Source organism: Pristiophorus japonicus, chromosome 19 (genome assembly GCF_044704955.1).
Source record: "Pristiophorus japonicus isolate sPriJap1 chromosome 19, sPriJap1.hap1, whole genome shotgun sequence".
In the NCBI taxonomy this organism is placed as follows: Eukaryota; Metazoa; Chordata; class Chondrichthyes; family Pristiophoridae; genus Pristiophorus; species Pristiophorus japonicus.
This window is the reverse complement of record NC_091995.1, coordinates 72,241,042-72,260,205: the sequence shown is the minus strand read 5'-3', so window position 1 is coordinate 72,260,205 and position 19,164 is coordinate 72,241,042. Positions and strand designations below refer to the sequence as shown.

At 39.7% G+C, this 19,164-nt stretch overlaps 1 protein-coding gene across 2 annotated transcripts in view; it reads right to left on the bottom strand.

Annotated features, from left to right (window-relative positions):
* The window catches only part of LOC139229937 (myosin-9-like), a 148,066-nt gene that overhangs the window by 57,595 nt on the left and 71,307 nt on the right, over positions 1-19,164 (bottom strand). Inside the window, exons 4-11 of one of the 2 annotated variants that reach the window (XM_070861586.1) lie at positions 18,002-18,029; positions 14,305-14,398; positions 13,946-13,966; positions 10,174-10,266; positions 9,801-9,864; positions 7,444-7,542; positions 5,847-5,990; positions 3,079-3,174 (exon numbers count right to left, since the gene is read on the bottom strand). In XM_070861586.1, coding sequence (XP_070717687.1) covers positions 3,079-3,174; positions 5,847-5,990; positions 7,444-7,542; positions 9,801-9,864; positions 10,174-10,266; positions 13,946-13,966; positions 14,305-14,398; positions 18,002-18,029 — 639 coding nt within the window. The remainder of the gene's footprint in view (positions 1-3,078; positions 3,175-5,846; positions 5,991-7,443; positions 7,543-9,800; positions 9,865-10,173; positions 10,267-13,945; positions 13,967-14,304; positions 14,399-18,001; positions 18,030-19,164) is intronic. The other variant, XM_070861587.1, reaches the window with a different exon arrangement.

The following is a 19,164-nucleotide window of genomic DNA, read 5'->3' as shown; positions in this document are numbered from 1 at the left end:
GCTTCCAAAGCCTTGATATAATATGGAGACCAGAACTGAGCAGTGCTCCAAGTGTGGTCTAACTAAGTTTAACAACTTTGCTTTGAATTCTATTCCTCTAGAAATGATCAATGGTTTGTTGTACTTTATTGGCCTTGTTAACCTGCGTTGCCACTTTTAATGATTGGAAATTCTGTTCCTAAATCCCTTTGCTCCTGTACCCCAGTTTAGATGCTCATTTTTCCCAAAAGGAGTGGATGGCCCCTTATTCCACCTACCAAATTGCACCACCACACACTTATCCATACTGAAATTGATTTGTCATTTACACACTCATTCTGCAAGTTTGTTAACGTCTTGTATTTTGTCACAGTCTTCCTCCATATTAATTATACCCCCCAATTTGATATTGCACTTATGATTCCAGAGTCCAAATCATTTATGTAGTTAGTGTAAAAGCTACAAGTACAATCCTTATGTCATATGCCAAAAATAACTCACTCACTGGTGCAAATAGGTCTTCTATTCTCCAGTTTTCAGAACATGTACTGCACCAGATTTTATATGTTTGGCTTTACTGAGAAGACACCTTAATAGTAATTATTCAGGTATTTGGCATATTTGTTAAACAACAGCTAATCAAATGCAGCAGCTGCCATTCTAATTGTTGCATGTGACCTGCTCCATGAATACTCTCCTAGGGGCATGAAACCTTCCCATTTTTCATTCCTGTTCCACCCTTCCCCTCCTTTGTGGCTCAGTTTGGCCAACCTTCCCAGCTGAAGGTTGAGAGAGCAGGAGGAGAACATATACAAAAGGAAAGGCGGCTGAAAATGGTATGTTGGCCTTCATAGCTAGGGGATTTGAGTATAGGAGCAGGGAGGTCTTACGTACAGGGCTTTAGTGAGGCTTCACCTGGAATAGTGTGTTCAGTTTTGGTCTCCTAATCTGAGGAAGGACGTTCTTGCTATTGAGGGAGTGCAGCAAAGGTTCACCAGACTGATTCATGGGATGGCAGGACTGACATATGAGAGACTGGATCAACTGGGCCTTTATACACTGGAGTTTAGGAGGATGAGAGGGGATCTCAGAAACATAAGATTCTGATGGAACTGGACAGGTTAGATGCGGGAAGAATGTTCCCGATGTTGGGGAAGTCCAGAACCAGGGACACAGTCTTAGGGCATTTAGGACTGAGATGAGGAGAAACTTCTTCACTCAGAGTTGTTAACCTGTGGAATTCCCTGCCACAGAGAGTTGTTGATGCCAGTTCATTGGATATATTCAAGAGGGAGTTAAATATGGCCCTTACGGCTAAAGGGATCAAGGAGTATGGAGAGAAAGCAGGAAAGGGATACTGAGGGAATGATCAGCCATGATCTTATTGAATGGTGGTGCAGGCTCGAAGGGCCGAATGGCCGACTCCTGCACCTATTTTCTATGTTTCTATGAAACACAGGATAAGTTGTACTACTTTGTTTTTTCTGAGATTCAAATGTGTTCTGCTTATCCTTTGAGATAGGGAATGATTGTAATTTGCAATATCTCATTTATATTTGCCTGCTAAGAGTTGACCCTGTGAATGCTTTGCCAAGGAAGCAGTGCATTTAAAGCCAGTTAATTGAAATATCCAGGTGGAAACTGAAATACCACCCAAATTTACATTTGCCAACATTAAGATATATAATTACAGATTTAAAAAGAGAAGGAATCAAAGCCTGTGAATTATCCTCAAATAGTCAAATCCAATGAACTGGTGTTTTAACCACAAACTGTATTTGAATAGCGCCCTTAATAGACAAACTCCTCAAGGCACTTCACAGGAGTGTTGGATAAAATTTGACAGTCATACAAGGAGATATTAGGACAGGTGACCAACAGCTTGGTCAAAGAGATATGTTTTAAGGAGTCTTAAAGGAAGAAAGAGAGGTGGAACAGTGGAGAGGTTTAGGGAGGCATTTCCAGAGTTTTGAACCTAGACAGCTGAAGGCATGGCCGCCATTGAAGTGGTGAAGGAAATCGGGATACATAAAAAGCCAGATTTGGAAGAACACGAGTTTTTGGAGGGTTGTCAGGCTGGAGGAAGGTACAGAGATAGGGAGTGGTGAGGCCTGTAGGGATTTGAACACAAGGACGAGAATTTTAAATTTGAGGCATTGCTGGACTGGAAGCCAATATAGATCAGCAAGCATAGGGGTGTTGGGCGAATGGGACTTGGTGCAGCAGAGCTTTGGATGAGCTGAACTGGAGAGTGGAAGATGGAAGCAGTCCCACATAGTAACTAAGAGGAGTTTATCTTGTTAGGATAACCCATCAAAGAAGCCACTTCCAAGATTTTGTTACTCAAATCTACCAGTCCTGTTTATAAAACCTGTGCATTCTTCATTGGAGTGAGCCTAATTATATTAAAAATAGGAAACGGTCTGTAGATTAGCAGGAAAGTCAAGCTGAAGTAATCAGGTTTGAACTTGAAAGAATACAGCTATCTGTTTCAAGTTCAACATAGAAAGCTCAGCTTTATTCTATGTATTAACTCAGACAAAATACATACTCTGCCGTGACAGTATTGAAGAAAAACACACAAAACCCATAAGATTTTAAGAGCCAGCAGTTCAGAACAATCAATGACTGACCGACTGGCTCTTTGGCTCTGATAGAAGAAACCAAACATGTCTGCATGCAATGCAACTATCTTTATTGAAACCGTACAACCTGTAAACCCACAACACTTAGGGGATTAGAAGGGTTTAAGTAGACAAATGGTAATTAGACCTTAAAAAGAGGTGCTTTTACTGATAATTGTTCTTGCATTCAGTGCACCTTAAGGTGCGAACTAGAGTAAACACAACTGTTTCTGCCCGAAATACACATAGCTATAGCTTTCTGTTAACACGCAACTAAATTGATAATGGAAATGGTTAATGGCTTTTGATTTTTGGCTGATATGGGGGACTAAGTGGTGGGAACTGCACACTTCAACCAAAGAAATACTTCAAAAATTGAAATACATTTGGTACTACAAGGTTACTAATGTGAACATGAAGTATCATTTCAGAAGGCGAAGATGAAAGTTTAATATCCTTATGTTTCTCTATTTACCTGTATTATCAGGCATGGAGGCTTGGTCTGTGTTGCGTTCTTTCTTGAACATTATGTTGCCAAATTGAAGTACTGAAGAAACAACCTTCAGCATGGCTGAGAAGAGAAGGAAAAAAAATGAATGCATAATTTAATCATCAAACATTTGCGGCAATGGCAAATGGGCCAGTGCACACTGGATAGATATTAATACATTGCACCATGGAACAATACATTGCCCCATGCTAAGTTCTTATCGCAGTTGGGCTATTCAGGAGTGTGGGGGAAATCATCATCATCATAGGCAGTCCCTCAGGGTCGAGGATGACTTGCTTCCACACTAAAAAGGAGTACTCAGGTGACTGATGAACTCATTTTAAATGGTAGAAAATGCCTGTGCATGATTTTTTTTTTTTATAAACGTGGGGTGGCCGCTGCACACACCAGCCACCACACGAGCTTGACGGAGCGAAGTCTTGGTCCTGGGGGCAAATAACACTATCTGTTGGGTCCTCCACTTAATGCTGACTAAAGAGCAGCACACAGTTACTCAATTGGGGAATGTCACAAGGAAATCCAAAGAGATTGAATGACAGAAGATGAAGAATTATCCAAAGTACTTTTTTTTGCTAACGTGCAGTGGCCAATGATGCTAACCAGTGTGTGATGATCTAAAGGAAGGGCTCCAGAGGTCGCAGATAGGAGTTCAACACAAATAAAAATCTTGAGATTAGGCAGAAAAAGCAAGAATGGGTCTTCCATGTTACATTGCAATGTGCTTGAAAATCATCAATCTGTTCAAACTTCAACAACAGCAATGAAGAAAGCAAATACGTTGGTATGTAGAGTCGGGGGGGGGGTGGGGGCGGTGGATGTGTATAGAAAAGCATGATGGAAGTTGCACTGGCCTTGAAGAGGCCACATCTAGAGTACAGAACTCTGTTCTGGTCTGTATATTCCAGGAAAAATGTAAAATAATTGGTCTGAGACCAGAAGAGGGTTACAAAGTCAATTATGAACTTAGAGAACCAAGTTATGAGGAAAGGTACAATCCACCCTGGGAGATGTGGGTGGGGAAAACTTGAAAGGTTTAAGATTTTCCTGGGCACGGCGAATTTGGATCTAGGAAATTCTTCTGTCAGAGATGAGACTCAAGGGCACAGTTTAAATGTGTCAAAATAAAATAAATTTAGGCAACATTAAATAAAAAAGCATGATAGAATTGTGAAACAGATTGCCAGAAATGGACAGATTTATAAAAGTGATTGCATGAATTTCTGTTGGGAATGATGATTCTGGGCTATTTAGTTCCAAAATTACAGTCAAGAACCTGACGTGAGGTTTGGAAAGGTAGGCTAGATGGTTCCATTATCTTCACTTGCCAAAAATAATAAATGTTACTAAGAAACAACCACTAAATTTGCTAATTGCTGCTTCAACACGATTACGAAAAATATTTCCACTGGATGTTTAACTCTTATCGACCCTCTGAACTGGCGAAACAAGCCACTCGTCAGGGCAACTAGGGACGAGCAATAAACGGCAGCCTTGCCAGTGATGCCCACATCCTAAGAATTCATTTTAAAAATAATATGTATTATTGCACTCAGTAAACCCCTGGTGGCAAACATTCAATTCCTGTATGGACTGTATTAAAACTGAAGGTAACTGTATATAGTAATGAAGTAAATACTATGTTTGGTCCAGGTCGGTGATTGGAGTGTGGGCAGGTACATCAGGAGGGGCGAGAGACTGTAGAGGGACGTGATCGGGGCCAAGGGGTGGCGCGAGTTCGGGGCCCAGGGGCAGCACGGGCCAGCCCACACTGCGATGTGTGCGCGCACTAGATCCGTGCAGCAGAGCAGGTCTCCAGTCGCCCTGGTTAATCCTTGCTACTGGACCAAAGCCTAGCTCTGTCGAGCCCGTGTGCAACGGTCACTGCACGTTAAACAAATCCACGCACAGGCATCTTCCACCCTACACGATTTAGTTCAGACCTGGAATTTTAGGTCCTTCATTGAAACACCTGTGAACTTTTTGACGTGGAAGCAAGTCATCCTCAATTCGAGGGACTGCCAATGATGATGATGATGATACAATGTTTAAAACATTATTTTCAAGATTAGTGGGCATGGCCAGTTCAACCACGGCAACAGATTTGTATTGTTGTTTTTGTAAAACTGCTCAACTTCTCTCCGCTTCAAAGAGGGCAGAAAATGTAGGGAAGTCGAAATTAAAAATCTCAAGTGGAAGAAAGAATTTATGCCAATGTTGGTAATAAGTAATATTTAAATTCATCATGTGTCCAGTTGCAATCAGACAATAAATATCCTATTACACGAAGTTAGTTCACCATCTTATATATTTAAAGAGTAAATTGGCAAAATAAGTTAGCAATTTAGGATTGAACTGCTTTTGTGATACTGAAAACTGTGGTTGATTTTTTTTTCAACATTGTACAATTGCAATTACAGGCTATGCTTTTATATCAGAATCAGAGTCATTTCCTTCTGAATGAAGTAATGAATAAAGTAGATTGAGATTATTGGTCACAGAAACCTCAGTGAGAAAGAGATCCAAACCATACATCAGCCAATACAAGATACTTCAAATCAGGAGTACGCATTAACTTCGAGACTTAAGATACTGAAAACCAGGACGAAATCAGGGAACTGAGGAGGAATCCTGCAGTGTTCTTTAAATGGATTACAGGAACCTTAAGTTACCAGTATGAAACAAGTACAAGTGTACACACGCAATACCATTTTTTACTACTTAGCAAGGCATACCGATCAGTTCATCATCAGATATCCCCATGATTCTGAATGCCTCCATCGTCTCCTGAAACAATTCCTTATCTTGTTGTCCAGGAATGGTAACATGACCATTAGAGATAAATCTGTAGTTGTTGTAACCCTCTAATAACAAATCAGCTGCAATCAAAGATATTTCATACATTAGCATCAGAAAGAATGAACAACAAACTTGCATTTATATAGCGTCATTCAGGACCTCAGGATGTCCCATAATGCTTCATAGCCATTGAAGTATAGTCATTGTAATGTAGTGAAACCAGCCTGCTGTGCACTTAGGTTGAGATTCTTCAGATGCTCAATGTAAACTGGTCAAATTCACAGACAACACCAAACTAAGGTAGTGGATTCCAAGGAAGCAGCACAGCAACTTCCAAAATGATTTAGACAAAATGTGTAAGTGGACGAATTTAATTTGATACAAACAAGTGTAAAGTACTGCACATAAAGAGCAATGAACTCAAGTTCTCCTTGATTAGTGCTGAAAGAGCTAATGAATTGAAAGATGTGGGGATTCAGTAGTCTGAACACATAACGGGGATCTTGTTTCGGACATAAAATGGGTGCAATGCCCAATTTCGGGGCCAGCGTCATGTGACCCAAGGAAGCCTGAAAAACATCTGCCACTTGCATATGTTGATGAGGAGCCGAATGCATGTTTTAGACCCCTCTGCAAAGGTGGGCAGAGCAGGCGATGGGCTTTCTCTGCTCAGGTTTTCTAGACGTGGATGCAGCCTATCCAGTGGGCATCAAAAAAGGGCAAGTTTCATTTTTTTTTTTTAAATTAACGTGGAGCCAGGAGCAGCAGAAGTGCTCTTCCCATAGCACTCTTTGGGCCACTATCATCTCCCCTCCCAGTGTCCTTTCCCCCTACCCCCAGGCATACCCAAGGGCCATTACCAGCGACACAGGCGGCCCAAAATTCTATTCTTCAGTTGGACCAGCTTCCTGTGCAGGTGCAACAGGCACTGGCAGCTCAATGTGATTATTAATGAGGCTCGAGCACCAATTTCTCGTGATTTGCGGACCTCCATCTTCTCCCTGCGCTCATTTGGTTCTTGAAAACTGGCCTGAACAAATTTCTACTCCAACATGTCAAGTAATCGCAGAGACAGACATCAGTAAAGCAAATTGAATTATATAGCCAAAACAGTAGCAAACAAGTCAGAGGAAGTCATACTCAAATTGTATAGTGCTCTAGTGAGAGACTGCAAAGAGATCACCTTGAAGAGGCAACCGGGAGGTGATCTTGAGATATACAAGGCAACAAACATAGGAAAAAAATAGATCTAAAACACAACTTCAAACCCATCACTGACAATAGAATAAGAAGGGCACAGACTTAAAACTAGTAAAAGACAATGGCAAGACTGATATCATGAAACTCTTCACACAAAGAATGTTCAATGTAGAATCAATTTATGGGTAAGGTAGTAGAGACAAAAGCCATGAAATCATTTAAGAAATGGTTGGATATCCTGATGAAAGTGCTCCTGGCTAGAACAACAAAGATGGGCGATACACCCATCTCATCTGTATCTAACCTGTGAAATTGTTCCGTATATAGACTTACTCTTCAAGTGTTCTCCAGCACCAGAAAGTAGGTAGTAAAAAATATGGAAGGCGCGTTCATCTTTGGCTTGACGTATGGCACGAGACTTTTCCAACAGATCTGGAAGTTGGTAGTTAGAGACTCTACTGCAAGAAGGGTATGTAAAGAATGTCTAATGCGATTGCTTACAGCAACTGGATATTAGATACAATTAAAAATAGTAGCAAGACGGGGTTTAATTTAGAATCGTCATACAGACTTAATTACTTCAACATGCGGAAATAGTACCCCTTCCCAGGGTAATCAAGTTTTAAAACAAGATAAGCAACTTATTCTCCAAGAACTGGAGGGAGATACACACAGTGGCGTTCCCCAGCGTGCAGAATAGAACCACTATTGTTTTTGATATACATTAATGACTTGGGGGTACAGGGCACAATTTCAAAATTTGCAGATGACAGGATACTTGGAAGTGCAGTAAACAGTGAGGTTGATAGCAATGGGTTTCAAGAGGACACAGACAGGCTGGTGGAATGGGTGGACACTTGGCAGATGAAATTCAACGTAAAAAAAGTGTGATTGGTAGAATGGAATGAGGAACGACCCATACAGCAAAATGGTTCATTGAAACATCCGTGAACTCTTGTGGAAGCAAGTCATCCTCGTTCGAGGGACCGCCTATGATGACAATTTTAAAAGGGAGTGCAATAACAAGAGGCCTGGGGATGTTTGTGCACAAATCTTTTCAGGTGGTAGGACAGGTTATCACACAGTGGTTAATAAAGCAAATGGGATCCTGGGCTTTATAAATAGAGGCATAGATGACAAAAGCCAGGAAGTTTGGGTAAAGCTATACAAAACACTAATTCAGCCCCAGGTAGAGTATTGTGTCCAATTCTGGGCACCACACACCAGGAAAGATGTGAAGGCTTCGGTGAGGTACCGAAGATATTTACTAGAATGGTTCAAGGGATGAGGGAATACAGTTATGTGGATAGACTAGAGAAGCTGGGGTTGTTCTCCTTAAAACAGAGAAGACTATGCAGAGATTTGATGAGATGTTTAAAATCAGAAGGGTTTAGGTCCAGTAAATAGGGCAACTGTTTCCAATGTATCCACAGATGTAAGGTGATTGGCAAAAGAACCAGAGGCGACATGAGGGAAAACTTTATGTAACGAGTGGTTTGGATTTGGAATGCACTGCCTGATAGTGGTGGAAACAGATTCAATAATCGCTTTCAAAAGGGAATTAGTTAAATACTTGGAGAAAAAAATTGCAGGGATATGGGGGAAAGTGCCAGGGAGTGGGACTAACAGGATTGATCTTTAAAAAAGACTCGATGAGCCAAATGGCCTCCTTCTGTGCTGTACTATTCCATGATTCTATAAACTGCATGAATATAATTCAGTAAAGATTGGCGAAGTGAAGAAGTGAGACATTAAGACCATGTAACAGCTTGTCTCGGTCCCTATTTTAGGGTGTGATTAGACCAATTTTCCAAATAACACTTCCCTCTATGCCCTGAAGGAGGAAATAATTTAATCTTATTCTGTATTTACGTCACTGGGATAGTCTGTTCCACAAAACATTACAACATGAAGATAATGAAGCCCAGAACAAAAAACATGCTTCATTCACCATGTTTGCAGGTCTGCTTTACAAACTGACCTCACACGGACTCCATTCTTCAAGTTTGCATAATTAAAATCTCCTGCAATTATATGGCTTTTTTCCTCATGCAGCAATAAATTTCCTCCTTTTGTCACAGTAGTTTGTTGCAATCCTTAATTAATTTCCTTCCCTTGTGTTTCATTTCCACTCAAGTCAACTCAGACCTTCCATCATCTAAATGTCTCTACTTCTCCATGATTAATAAATGTAATCTTTCTTCCTCTCAAATGCTTCCTTCTGCCTCTCAATGGTAGCTCTGCTACCATTTACTAATTCCAGGCCCATTCTTCGATTTTAACCATCAGATAAAGCCTTATATTATATTTTATTGTTGCTTGAAAAGCCAACGTGGTAAAATAACAACTGATTTTACTACTTAAAAAGGTAGCTTTTTCGCTTTCCCTCCTTTTTATTTTGGGGTACCACTGGGTCATCAATGGGTAATCCAAAAAGCTCCACAGGACAGGAACCGATTCCATAACAACATTTCAAAATCTCAGGTGCTTCTATATCTGATCAGGGGCATAGAACAAAACTTCAAACCCTAGACAAGCAAAGGCATGTCAAATTTTACAATGCCAAAACTTTGTTACAGCCACATCGGGCGATGCATTGACATGTTCACATTCCACTTTGAGTAACCCGACTGAGGCAAGTCCGTGTAGCAAAGAATGTTTCAGTGGCTGTTCATAGCTGTAAAGGATACAAGTTTCAATATTGGCTCCGACAATGTAGCCATTCACATCAAAGTTGATTCGAATAAATTTACCCTGTTCATTAAAAGCAGAGGAATATACAAGTTAAACACTTGGAAATACAGACTTAAGAAAATAGACACACACCGATATATATTTGTTGCTCCAATCTTCAAGGTTTAAAGGAGACAAAAGGTGCTTGCTTTGGCTCAATTTTCATTAGCGCATTTCATTAAACACATTTGTAGCAAAGGATGCTTTGGGGCGCAAAGCCATATAAACTAGGCAACCCGTAACAAAGTGAGTAATTGAAAAGCATAGCTAAAACCATGGTCATACTGTAGTTCACTAGTCTAAACAGACATTGTAATAATTTTTACTCACAAATCGGGAAGAGTTGTCATTTTTCACAGTTTTTGCATTGCCGAAGGCTTCAAGAATAGGATTGGCTTGGAGCAGTTGCTTCTCAAGCTCTCCCTGTAATCACAGCAGTACTTAGATTAGTTAGTGAAATATCTGCTTTGCACAGAACTTGTTAGAGGATTGTGAGGACTTTGGAGGATTGTGAGGACTTTGAAGTATTGTTTACAGATCTGCAAGAAACTTTGATGCAACATGAAAGGCTTTAGAAGTAACAGCTGACTGCCATGAGGGTACAAATATATGCTTTTGGTCATCCTGAAATGGAATGCAAACATATTTAACTGCTACATGGAGAAATATTTTCCCAGACGGGCCATCTGGGATAAGTTAAATTCTGTTATTCATAAACATCGGCAATTGAACTGTATGTTGTCCAAGCATCCATTTTAATTTGAAAACAAGCCAATAATTTCTCCAAGACAAGCAGCTCCCCCCACCGTGGCAGTGCCATTATTGCAGGATGGGGGTGGAGGCAGAGTAAGAGAGAGTTCAAGAGAAAAGAGAACTCTATGTTCACAAATGGATGCTAGACAATTTCATGTCAGATGAAACATCGAGAGGATTTCCTCTCTACCAGCAGGTGGCTCTGGAGCAGCAATATTTAGATAGAAAGAATCAGGTCACATACTGCTCTTGACCAGAGGCCTAAAGTGAGGGATAGAACAAAATATTTAAAAAAAATAGAACAATTAATGTTGAGCAGAAAGATTCTGCCTTGTACCATGTGACAGACATGTACCAAGACTTATTCCACACTATAGAGTTGAAGAATTACTTTGCATTGTTTAACTAGTTCACAAAGTTCAGCCCTCATGACAAATCCACACCATTACTTCTATTAAGATATCTTGAACATCAAGGTCGAGGCAAAGTTCTGTCCAATTACTTGAAAGACCTGCAGGATTTTCATTTCACCACCACCCCTTTGGCAATTCATGCACATATATGCCACTTAAGTTTTTTAAAAATCACCAGAAACAATACACCTCTAACACAGCACTCCAATATCACATTTAAAGACACCACACCTTCACTAAGCATGTTATTAATCACTTATGGTTCACTCACATCTCGAGCCAGGGGAATGCTCACTTGAAACAAGCAAACACATGAATGGCAAGTACCAAACAATTGAGACTTTTGCAACTAGTCAAAATATTGATACAAGCTTAACGGCTCCAGAGAATATTGGTTCTTAATAATCCAGCAGATAGACCCAGGAGAACCCATAGTTTATGGGTGATGAAATCAGATAGAGGTTCCTACACTCCCAATATTCAAGATTAGGAAAATTGAGATACACAGAAAAGCTTTATCAACTGGGACACAAATGATGTAGCTTGCTTGATTGATGTTAAATGTTTCCCTGATCCAAGCCAAGGAATCTTCTTATGGAGAATCTTGGCAGCCTCTTCACAATATGGATGCACTGGGATTCAGATACTTGTCTTCACTCGATTCCCTTGAACACAGCACTAATTGCCATTTAAGGCCGTCTTAGAAGCGGGAAAATGGAAGATCGCAAAGAATGACCTGGGGTTTCAACACGAGTTACCACAGTAACAAACAAACATAGCCCCTTAATTTGAGCCATGCCATACTTCTGACATTATTTTTGAAATATGCACTGAAGAAAACACGGTGACTAATTAGTGATCAATTTCACCATTTATAACAATGTTAGAATAGGTCAGTAGCTTTCTTTAGCATTAGTGCTAAGTTAGGCAGGTGAGAAGCAAGACATGGAAATTGTTCAATCTAGTAGAGCTGTAAAGCAGTCTTGTCTGAATACGACATTACAATTTTTGTTTTAAAGTGGACCAAATTTGGACATCTGAAAATTTGACATTTGGAAGTATACAATGCCATTTTGCCAATTAGAAGCATCACACATTCAGATCCAAAGTAATTTTTTCCACAACAGAATTACTTCATCCGAGTCGGTGGGTACATCAATTGAAGGACCTTTGCAGCTCTACAATGCAATAGTGAGACTTGAGTTTTACGCAGAGATGCACACGTGACTAATACAGCACATGGTTAGAAGTGTCAGAGTTGCATTTTGGACAGTCATTGCACATATCTGTGCATCAAGACTGGTGTTCACCATGTGAAAAACTTATCCTGACACAGGGCACTCAAAATTCTGAACATCTAAATTCTGGACAACCTTGATTTTTTTTGGAGGAGTGAAAATAAAAACTCAGGGGCTCCAATAGTTGAGGAACTTTTTAAAATTTCAATTTCTGTGAAAAAGCTGTGGTGATCCAGTGAAACATCTGGCAGAACCTAAAATGCCAGAGTCATTAATTGTTGTGTACTGCTGGTACTTAAGTGGAGCACTGACTAGAAGCTAATTGCTGAACAGATTCTGATTGTGGGCAATTGAGAGTTCGTTAGTCAAAATCAATTTAAACTTAAGCACACTTGGTTTTTATATCTTGATTGAATTGTTTGATTGTTACCAGTCCACTTAATACCAAATATGTGATTTGAAAATTTACACTGGGGGTGCCCATATTCTCTTACTTCCCATCTACAATTTGTGAAAAATAACCCTTTCCTGGCCAGAAGCCGCAACAGGTACCTCCCAAAGCAAATGGACATCTTGACTGCAGCAAAAGCCAACAGGCAATATTCCGGAGGGGGAACTTTTCATCCTCCGACAAACTCTCTCATTGAGTGCCCAAAGATGTATTCATTGAACCGACTTATTCTGTTAGAGAGTTTTCAGATCTATAGCCATGCAATTACAATTTAAATAAATGGGTAAATGTTGAAACCACTTCAGTTATACGATTGAGGAGTCAAACTTGCATGAGGTGGAAAAAGCCCAATTTCTAGACAGAAACATTGTTTCCTCGCCCTTCCACAATATGGTAGTAGTTTTCATATTTTTAGACTGCATGAGAGGCTATAGTAGGCAAAGAGGGGTCATGTTGGTTTTGAACACCTGCAATAGTAACATATGTTGTTTTAATGGGTGCCAGAGGGCTCAGTCAGTTTCTGGACTGGAAAGGGTTAGATTTTTTTCCAGGATGGGAAGCATCCCATTGGAGTTATTAAACGTTCTGTTATAAACAATCACCTCCAATTCGAACAAAAGTTTTAGGATACATTTACACCACCTTTACACCCAAAGCATGCAACATAAATAATATACAGATCTGAGCTGTAACCTGCTCCCCAAAACCATCCAAATAGCTAGACGTTTTGCCCAGCAAAATGACCAAAGCTTCTGAAATTTGAAATATTTATCGTTGCCGTGACTTCTCAGACCAATCAAGGTGCTAACATTAAATAGGACTAGGGTTTAAAATTGAACAATGCAAATTAAAAATGTTATGAGTCACTGTCAGCTCCTGATGCAATAAGGTCATTGCAGTAACTGGATATCAGTTCAGACCACACAGAATTGGATAGTTGCCGTAACATTTAAAGCTGCATTGAAAACAGGTATTTGCACTGATGTCAATTACCATTTTACCTAGTTCCACTCCTGCAGCAGAAAGTGCTGATAAAAAGGCATGAATTGCATCACATTTTCAATGCCACCATTTAATTCAATCAGGGAGCAGTTACACACCCTAATTCGCTGCCGAATTAGAAAAGAGCATTTGTTGTTCCAGAAACCAATAAAAGAAGCTTCACCACTCCCCAAACAGCTAACAGATCTGTATATAACGCATAAAAAGTGCAAAATATGCGAATCAAATTATAATAACCCACTCACGTATGCTAACACCGTAGACTGCTGCAAATGTTGAAGGGGGAAAGTGTTATCAATGGCATGCAAAAATATGTAAGAATTGTTCAAGCATTTACTTTGTTAAAGGGATTTAACAGCCTTTCTGACAGGCAGTATGAAATGTTAAGCTACAATATGTTCAAAATTACAATTTCAATAGAATAAAATTTAACAGGAAACAGGGCATCTATAATCACTGTACGGACTGCTCACAATGTTTAGTATTGTACATTTCAACTGAATTTCATACAGATTAAAAAGCTTTGTTATAAATAATGATCAGTATTCAACTGTGACTTTTATGAATAGCATTCAACTGCATACCAAAGTCAAAAGACACTTACTTGTTCCTTTCTAGACTTATGCGATGAGGCAACGTGAGCTAAGTACTGAATCACTTTCTTGGTGTTTTCTGTCTTACCAGCACCAGATTCTCCTCTGCAAAGCAATAGACTTACATTTTAGTGTTTCACCTACGTGGTTGTGAAATTTGGAACAGAAATAAAGGTTTAATTTAACTGCAATACAGATTCCCTCCCTCAATAAAAAATAAATTTTTGGTATATTTGGCAGTACTATCAATTCATCTTTGCAAAATACTAAATATTCAAAGAAAAAAAACCATAGAACTCAAAATGGATCAATTATGAAGCATTTAGTCTATCAGTCCGACATGTCTAAACCAAGTACACTTGGGAATAAACTGGTTCAGGATCATGCACACACTTGGTCAAGATCCTCATGGGCTGCTGTAAACCCAAGAAAAGGCGAGAAAAACATTGTCAAAAGCATCTTTTCCTTTCAGTTAAATTATATAAACAAAATATTTTTCTTCCAAATTTCCCTCATTTCAAGACCCAATTGATAATCTACATTCTCTAATTTCTAAAATCTATATTCAAATGCCTTGCTCTTTGCTCAGCCTCTTCCCCGCTTTATATCACAGATTTCCCAGTCAAATCATACAACACATTTCCTGCATCAGTTAATGATATATATTTTTTTTAAACCCTCTTTATTCCAAACGTTTAATGTAAACTCACAGGCCACCTCAACACCTGTAATGATGCTGAACCACACAAATTCTTTAGACTGAGCACAAAGAATCTTTATTGGTCAAGTTTTGGATTTCAGAATATGGTCAATTTGTGATGCATTTTTGAAGGAAAAATGAGACAGCGTATAAACTAAATGGTAAAAATGTTTTAAGGGGGTGCAGGAACGGAGAGGCCAGGAGATTCACAAACATCTTTTGAAGGTGGCAGGACAAGCTGGTATGGCTGTTAAAAAAAAATATGGGATCCCTGGCTTTATAAATAGGGACATGGAATACAAAAGCAAGGAAGCTATGGTAAACCTCCAATTCTGGGCACCACACTTTAGAAAGGATGCCAAGGCCTTAGAGAGGGTGCAGAAGAGATTTACGAGAATGTGGAGTTATGTGGAGAAACTAGAGAAGCTGCAATTGCTCTCCTTAGAACAAAAGATAACGGGTTATTTACTAGAAGTATTCAAAAGTATGTGGGGTTTAGATAAGGGTCAGTAACCAGTGGACACAAATTTAAGATAATTGCCAAAAAAGCCAGGGGGAGATGGAGAAATATTTTTTACTTAGCAAGTTATGGTGATTTGCAATGCATTGCTTGAGAAGCAGATTCAATAGTAACTTTCAAAAGGGGACTGAATATATACTTAAAAAAGGAACAAACAGGGCTATGGGGAAAGTGTAGGGAAGTGGGACGAATTAGAGAGCCAGCACAGGCACGACGGGTCAAATGGCCTCTCTGTGCTGTATTATTCTATAGTTCTATGAATTTAAATAATGCTATGGTTCAACATTTCCCTAAAATTGATCCATACAGCTGGAATATCAGAATCGCCTTCAATCCCTCTTCTCTCATCTTCTGTAATACGTTGTATATTAGAGCAAATGAGTACAGAAGCACGTGTTTCTTTGACAGAGACCTGGATGATTTACTCTTGAGCAGAAAGGGAGGAGCTGTCCAGTAATGTGAAGAAGTTTGAGAAAATGTTCTGGATTACCTGTGTGCGAATCTTTGTGTAGGTGCATTGGCAAGCTGCTTAAACCATTGGCTGTTCTAACCTGAGCTAGGGGTTATACTGAAAGTCATCCTACAGTTTGGAATCCATTTAGCTTCAATGTTACATCGGAGAGTCCAGGAATGGGTCCTACCTTGTTCGTTGCAATGTTGGGTGATAATCATAAAGTTCGCCCATAGATACACCCCTTGCAAAGACAAGATAGTCTATGGAGATCGTCAACCAGACAAGCTTTTGCCCAAAAATATATCAAACAAAGCACCTACACACCAAGCTTTGCTTCTGGCTGCAGATGAAACTTCTCAGTTTACAAATAAAACTTATCACATGGAATGTCAACTCCCTTCTGGATGGCTATGGCAGTGGTTTCCTGTGAAGGATCTCATAAGCCAGTTACAAGTGCACACAAGATGTGCGAATGGCATAGAGAGAGATAGACTACAGTGATCGGTATTTTGTGAAAGTCCCACGGCGGACGAAAGGGAACACCTTGTACAGATACCTAAAAAATTAACTTTAGATACTGGTTAGCAAATCTATTGTAACGTTGCATTATATTACTGTTACGCATTCACTTGTTCATTGACTGCACAATAAAGGGGGCCATGCTTACAAATTAAGGACAAAAAAAATTAGGAAATGCAGGAGGAACTATATTACTAAAAGGTTAAGTATGTGGAACCGACTACCTGCACAGATGGTGAAACAAGAAACCCTGAAAAGGTTCTGAGAACAAACTAGACAGGTTCTCAAAAACAAAATGAAATGCAGGGTTAATTAAAAATGCACCAAGAGAACAGTGTAGATAGATGGACTGAAGGGCGACCCTGTTCTGAAATTGTTTGGATGTAAATTTGCTCATCAGTTCAAGTCTAAAACAAGGTCCGATGTGATGATGCCCTACTGTTTTTCAAAGATGGAAAAAAAATTCCCATAGCAGGACAGGATAGATTCAGTTACAAACAATTTAGAGGGTTTTATGTTAGTTATCCTGGGCTCTCAGAAGCTTATCTAGATCTCATGGCTAGAGACAATGTTTCAAGAATGCAAGGAGCTAAGGCTCACCACCTACAAGGGAAATCTAAAATACAGAAGCAAAATATCTAGATGAAGGAGGACAAAAAAGTCTCAAACACAACTATATCGCCACAAGTTGAGGGTCCTTCAGATGATTGGGCTAGATCACAAATGTTAAAATCAGAGACTTAGGATGAAAATGTGGAGAATACCCCTGATGATTCCCTGGACCCAAGCAACGGTGCTGATCCTCTCTCATATCCAAAGTGGGCTTGTGAGAAAAAGAGTAATTGCTGAGGAGGTGGAACTGGATTTGGTCCAGTCAGGAACAACGGCTCCCACAGTGGTAGAAGCTCCAAGCAAAATAACAAAAAGGCTGATACTGCAATGCCTGTCAAGACCTACTGATAGAGCAACTGGCTCCTTAGTGGCAAGTCTTGCCCTACAGTGTCAGTCAAGGAATGGCCCAGAGGTTCCATTGGTGGCGCCTGCAATCCTCCAACAGCTCTTCAACTTTTCTGTCAAGACGCTTATCAAAAGAACATATTTAATACATTCAGTACATCTTCAAGACCAGATTCTCTCCTAGTGTTATAATCCTCAAGTTGAAATCTACATCGACTTCTTTTCTTAGGATCCAAAGAGAGATACGACGGCTTGGCACAGCTGATTTGCGAATGTAAGCACATCAGGACCGCCCTTTGAAAGTTACCATTGTTTGGGACATATGCAAAAGCAACGTGAGCACCAACTTTAGAGTATGGCATTTATGCGGGGGTTTGTTATACTATGGAATTTATTTTACATGTACATTGCATTTTTAGCAGGCAAGAGATTTGACATGACGTCACTTCCTCCAACATGGAAAACTGGAAGAGACTTCTTGGGAAACTGCAGCCAATGAAAGTGTCTTTTTAAAAACATGCATTTAGAAAAAAAAAGAGACAAACAGAAGATACTCACGTGCACAGGATTGACTGGTCCTCACGATCTGAAATATAAAATGAAACTTGTCAATTATTGTTGCATTATCTCCATCTTATTTGCCTGCTGTTCTCCCATTCTGCTGTAAAAGTGGCAACTCATGTTGATACTGCTGCCAAACACCCTAGCAGCCTTACAACAGAATTGACCGATGCAACCTTGTAGAAGGTTTAAAACAGAACTATATCCAGCTGGCTTAACCGTACTCATCTCAGATATGAAGGCAAGCAATTGCTGGAGTCCATAACTACTTTTCAGAAGAAACTGGCATTAGTTTAGTTTCTCATCTTTAGTCAACCCCATGAGAAAACTGCCATTTCCTACTCAACTTCTTTTCCAAATTATACAAATACATCAATAAAATTAATGGCTGAAAATGACATTAAAAAGGTCCAAAACCTGGGGATTACCACGAAAAGGTAGCAGTATATGATTTTTCAGTGAGCTTTAGATTGTAAGTCAAAAAGGAACACACTTATGGAAGTCAAATACTAAAAACCTTTGCCATCCTGGATTGTTGAACATTAAGTATCTGCCTGGGAAGAAAAGTAGTCATGGTACCCCAGTTGCAACACCATTGTTCTGATCACACAGGTACTGAAAAATGTACTAAGTAGGCGGCACAGTGGGGTAAAAACTGATCATTCACCTCTGGCAGCATATTCAGCCCAGACTGATGAGGTGAAATTCTGTCTGCTAGCTACAAGAGTCCTCTCACTACACGGGCCTAGAGAATTATAATGATAGGTTAAAGAATGATTGGTGTGATACATGGAAAAAGCAACACTAACAGGAGGGAGTGCCCTTGAAGTTGGGAATAAGTCAAGGAGCTTTATCCTGCATTCAGTTGCACCAGAACTGGGAGCACTTGTATGTGTCCACACCAATTTATTTCTCAGTACATGATCTTCCATTCCCAACACTTTAGACCTCCATTTAGTCAATCCAAGTATTTGTGTATTTTGATTCTCACCAACTCCTATAAAAAGCAAAACACCATTGAACACAGGAATAGGAGTATGTCATTTGACCTCTCAAGCCTGCTCTGCCATTTAATGAGATCATAGTTGATCTATCTCAACTCCACTTTCCTGCACTATCCCTTAATTTCCAAAAAGTGTATCAATCTGTGTCTTGAATAT